Below are 4,993 nucleotides of genomic sequence, written 5' to 3' on the forward strand. Positions count from 1 at the left end.
AAAAATCAGAAAGGTTTAGAATTTGGTGCAATTAATTAATAATGCAATAATAATAATTAATAATACAATTAATACTTACCTATTTAGTACCTATAAGTATGAAGTTAAATTATTATTTTTTTTTAAATAAACTATGAATTAGTTAATCTATGAATTGAAATAGAATATCATATAAAAAGGTTAATTTAATAAGTCTTAATATCATTACTTGTTTATATTAAAATATGAACGATTTGAGGATTTTAAATATTATTATTAAAAATTGAAGATTTAAAATTTAAATGTTTATTTTTTGACTTTCAAACAGATATTTTTTTTTTAAAGAAATAGTAATAAAATATTAAAAGAGGTAAGGTTCAAATTCAATATTGATAAGTTTAAAAAAATTATTAAAAAATTATAACCATTGTAAAATTATATTGTTTTTTTTTTCAGAAAAAATTGATTTCGTAATGGATGAAGTTAATAAAACAAAATTATCCTATAATATAACGCCAATCACTGATAATTATGTACCAGCAATAATAAGTTTATTAAAAAATAGTTTTTTTCTCGATGAACCTTTGAATAAAAGCATTGGTTTAACCGAAGAAATCCGATCAGTGATACAACTTGAGGAATATTGCAAAACTTATTTACTAACCGGTGAGTTAGTTTATGGATCATTGCACAATGTTTCGTTAACATCTTATTAGTGATATATCTGTTGATTTAGTTTAATTTGTAACGGGGTTTGACTGTCTGGGCGATATAAAACATACATAATATGTCTATTGTGTAGTAGCCTTATCACGAGTGTGGTGAATAGAACTTCTAATGGAGAACCAATTTGCATAACATATTACCAAAAAATGTACTATTAACTTCATCAAATTTTTTTTACGGCAGTTCAATACTAAATACGTTAACTTATTCAATAACTTTTTTGTAGCTTATGCTGTTTATGGTATAATTTAGGTAGACAGACATAAAGTTCTACATAAATTAAAATTGAAAATATTTATATAATGACATATATTCAAATGAAGTAATTATGGGTGTTTTAGTTTCTTGTAATATGTTTCTTATGTATCATGTTCTTTATCTTTTTCTAATTTATTTATTAACAGTGTAAATTTAAATGAAACAATTTATACTTAAATTTAAAATATATTACAAAAATGCAAAGGTCCTGGCAACGCCATAGTGGTAATAACTCATAACTAAAGTATACTGCTGATGTAATAATGTAAATACTGATAATTTTATAATAAATTTATAATTGTTGTGACACATTCTAATAAATCATATTCTTACGTGAATATCTAAATGCTACCTATTTTTATTTCAAACCATGTATCATTATTATTATTTCATTTATCGTAAAACGTTATGTTTTATAACCAGGAATATCATTTATGGCGGTATCTGATAACAACGAAATAATTGGGGTCATTTTAAATAACATCATGTGCAGGGATGATATAACGGAAAATGAAGTTGAGGTCTTTGATGAAAGTTTACAATTTAATAAGATCCTTATTATTTTGGACAAGGTTCAACGAGAAGCCAATGTATTTGGTCAATATCCAAATGCGAACCGTATAATGGACTTGAAAATTATAACGGTAGATAAAGCGTATAGAGGACAAGGCATTTGCAAAGCTCTCGTCAATAAAACCCGGTACATAATAATAGACAAATATTGATATATTAAAATATTTATTAGGCACTTTCATCTCCTTTCAATCACGCAGTGTAATTATGACTTATTTACAACTTATTTACATATATTTTAATAAGCTAAGGATTATTTTTTAAAACCTAATGTAAACTTTTTTCTTTAAAGTACTAAAAAATTATATTGTTGATTATATGAGCATTTTATTAAACTAAAAATAGCGTTAGATACTTTTAATGTATATTTGGGGTCAAGGGTGTATGTACGAGTACTAAAACCCATCTCACCGAATAATACTTAATGGTTTCAAATCAAACACTGTAGATCGTGATACAAAGTATGGTTTTAATTTTTACAAAAACAAAAGACCAACCTTTATTCAGATTTAACCAAAACCATCGATTTCTATAAAAATTAATATAATTTTTGATTTTAAATATGTGTGTTTTTGACTAACATAAAAAACTTATCAATTGTCATGATATCTAAATTATCTCAAATTGTATATAAAATTTAAAATATTAATAATCATAGGTAGCGTTTTAATTATATATATATGTATATATTTTATGTAGTTTTATTATAAGATATTATTTCCAAAAATCCAAATTATTATAGGGCGTATATATATACTCAACGTTATTGTGATTTCTTCGGGAGAAAGGACAACTTAATAAGAAAGTTGAAGAGATAGATAACGTTCACTAAATTATACTTTTTATTATAAAAATTACAAATTCGTGTTTTAATATTCTGAAGACTCTGGTGTTTGACAAACTTCTGTTAGAGACTGTCAACCGTACGTCATTCATAACCGACAGTCCGATTACAAAATGTAACCACAGCAAAAATAATATTACAATATTAAATTTAAATTTAATTTAATGTTCTGTACAATACTCGTAAATCTAATAACAAATAACGTGTCTCTCTATATACCAGGGGTTAATAACAACGTAGTATAGGTTCACTTTATATTTAAAACCTAACCTAATTGTATAGACTAAAAAATGTTTTACTCAAAATAGTCTTTCTAATAATATAATGCTATATCAATAATTAGAAATCATTTTTTCATTAATATTAATATTAATACTAACATTTTACGATAATTTAATTTTAATTTCTAGGGAATTGGCGTTGGAATTAGAATGTCAAATAATTTACGTGGAATGCTCAAGCCATTTTACAGCAAAAACTGCTGAAAAATTAGGATTTAAGTGTATATATTCACTGTCTTATTTGGACTACGTGAATGAACAAGGTGAAGTGATATTTAATACACAGTCTCCACATCGACATTTTAAAGTATATGCATTGCAGCTTTAAATCATTCAAACATTATTAGATGAATAAATATTTTTAAAGTACATAACTGTATTAAATTATTAATATTTTATTGTGTAATTAATTAAAAATATAATGTGAACATTATATAATATTTTCTTCAAATGATTTCGATTTTTCTTAATGTGTTTATAAAAGATAAAATTGGCCTTTTAAAATAAAATCCTATAGTTAATTACATTTGTAGTGATGTGAAATATCTAGGTTTAAGTTGAGTTTTTTTCAAGATGGGTATAATACTTAAAAGTAGAAGCCGGAATGATATTATTTTGTATGTTCTTTGAAAGTCATATATGAGTTTGTAATCTTTCCAAATTGTGAATCGTAAATGACAACTTTCTTTAGTTAAATTTGTCAAGAATATATCAAGATAAAAGAATATTTTGTATATTAAATACTATAAAAGAGAATCTATCCATTGATTTTATGGATTTTCAATATTTTATGTTGCAGTCAGGGCCGTATTTAGGGAGGAGCTACAGGAGGGTGCTGTTGTCTCGGGCGGCTAATTTTTTTATATTTTCAATATTTTAAGATCTAATATTTTTAAAGTAAAATTTCTTTATAAAATAAAAAGTGTGTCTCAAAATAAAATATATATCGCCAATCACGGTATCACGACGCACACACACACAAACCTACTCAGTAACGGTCGAGTACTGTCGATAGATCCAAAGATTTACAATGTATCCTTATGTTGACATTTCACTTAAAAATGTTTTTGTGTACAGCAGCAACGAATTATTCTTCAGAAAGATCTTTTTCAACCCGCAGAAATTTGTATTTGGTATAATGAGGCGTTTTTTATTGTTGCCCATTGGCAAGGCTGTAACTGAGGGGTCCAGGGATCCGGACCCCCCCCTCGAAATTTTCAAAAGTAGAAATATTTTAGCGGTGAATATAGTTTATTAACTATAAATTGTATTAAATAATAATGTTAGACCCCCCACAGAAATTTTTTTCTAGTTACGGCCTTGCCCTTTGGTGTCAAATTTCTAAATACGGCCCTGGTTGCAGTAGTGCAAATATAATAATATAAGTAATATAATAGTATAAATATTTTATAGTCTGTAGTTAATTTATTATTGACGAAACTATAAATGGAATAACAATAAGATATCTTAGCTCAACTAGTATAGGCATAAAGTCTATAATACTTAAAGTATTACTAGCTTAATTATTCGGCTTCGTAACATTATTGCCCGAGACATAGGATTCAAAGGATTATTACCTTACACTATTTAAAGCCAAGTTATAATACAACTTATAAATAATTTTTCGTCAACTATGATTTGCAACATTTACATTCATATACGTATTCATTTCAATTGACGTTAAACGTGACTTCAATATTTCTTTTAATACTTATAAAAACATTTTAACGGACCGTCTTACCAAAGCAACATAAGGGTACACGAAACAATAAACTTATAGTTATCAATTATTTTTAAAAATTGTCTGAATGAAAAATATATCATTAATCTAATTTAATTAAATAAATACAATTGTTAAGTTGAAGTTTTTTTAAGTTGTATTATTTTTTATTGTATGTTTATTTATCAGTTTCTTTTTTTATTTTGTACTTAATTTTTTTTTGCATATTAAAACATACTTTTTGAATATTTTATTAAATTTTTTAAAGAATATGATACTATTTTAAATTTTTAAAGAGAATATGAACATCCTATTTTTGCAGTTATAAGAAAATATTATTGCGAAAATCTGCTTTTTTAGGTAATAAATTAATAAATTATTAAAAATTTTTCGCTTAATGCGAAATTAAAGATTAGTAATGACTAAAATATGGATTATTTAACAATAATAATTTATTTCACAATTAGACCAACGAAAATTGTATTATAACACAAAAAATTTTTTTGGACAAAACCTCGATTTAAAATAGTAATTCAAGTAAAAAGTAATTAGAATATACAATACAAAACAGTATAAATTAAGTTATACAAAATTAAGCTGAATTTATATCAG

General features: G+C 24.8%; 1 protein-coding gene across 1 annotated transcript; it reads left to right on the forward strand.

Moving 5' to 3' along the window:
- Nucleotides 1-312: 312 nt before the first annotated feature.
- LOC112689379 (dopamine N-acetyltransferase-like) lies at nucleotides 313-3,130 on the forward strand (the record flags this gene model as incomplete). Its single annotated transcript, XM_025563070.1, is given in 4 exon segments — nucleotides 313-349; nucleotides 436-645; nucleotides 1,387-1,663; nucleotides 2,791-3,130. Coding segments are annotated over 3 exon segments (669 nt in total). The 5' UTR covers nucleotides 313-349; nucleotides 436-452.
- Nucleotides 3,131-4,993: the final 1,863 nt, after the last annotated feature.

This window comes from Sipha flava, unplaced genomic scaffold, assembly GCF_003268045.1.
Source record: "Sipha flava isolate LNK unplaced genomic scaffold, YSA_version1 43_pilon_pilon, whole genome shotgun sequence".
NCBI classification, from domain to species: domain Eukaryota; kingdom Metazoa; phylum Arthropoda; class Insecta; order Hemiptera; family Aphididae; genus Sipha; species Sipha flava.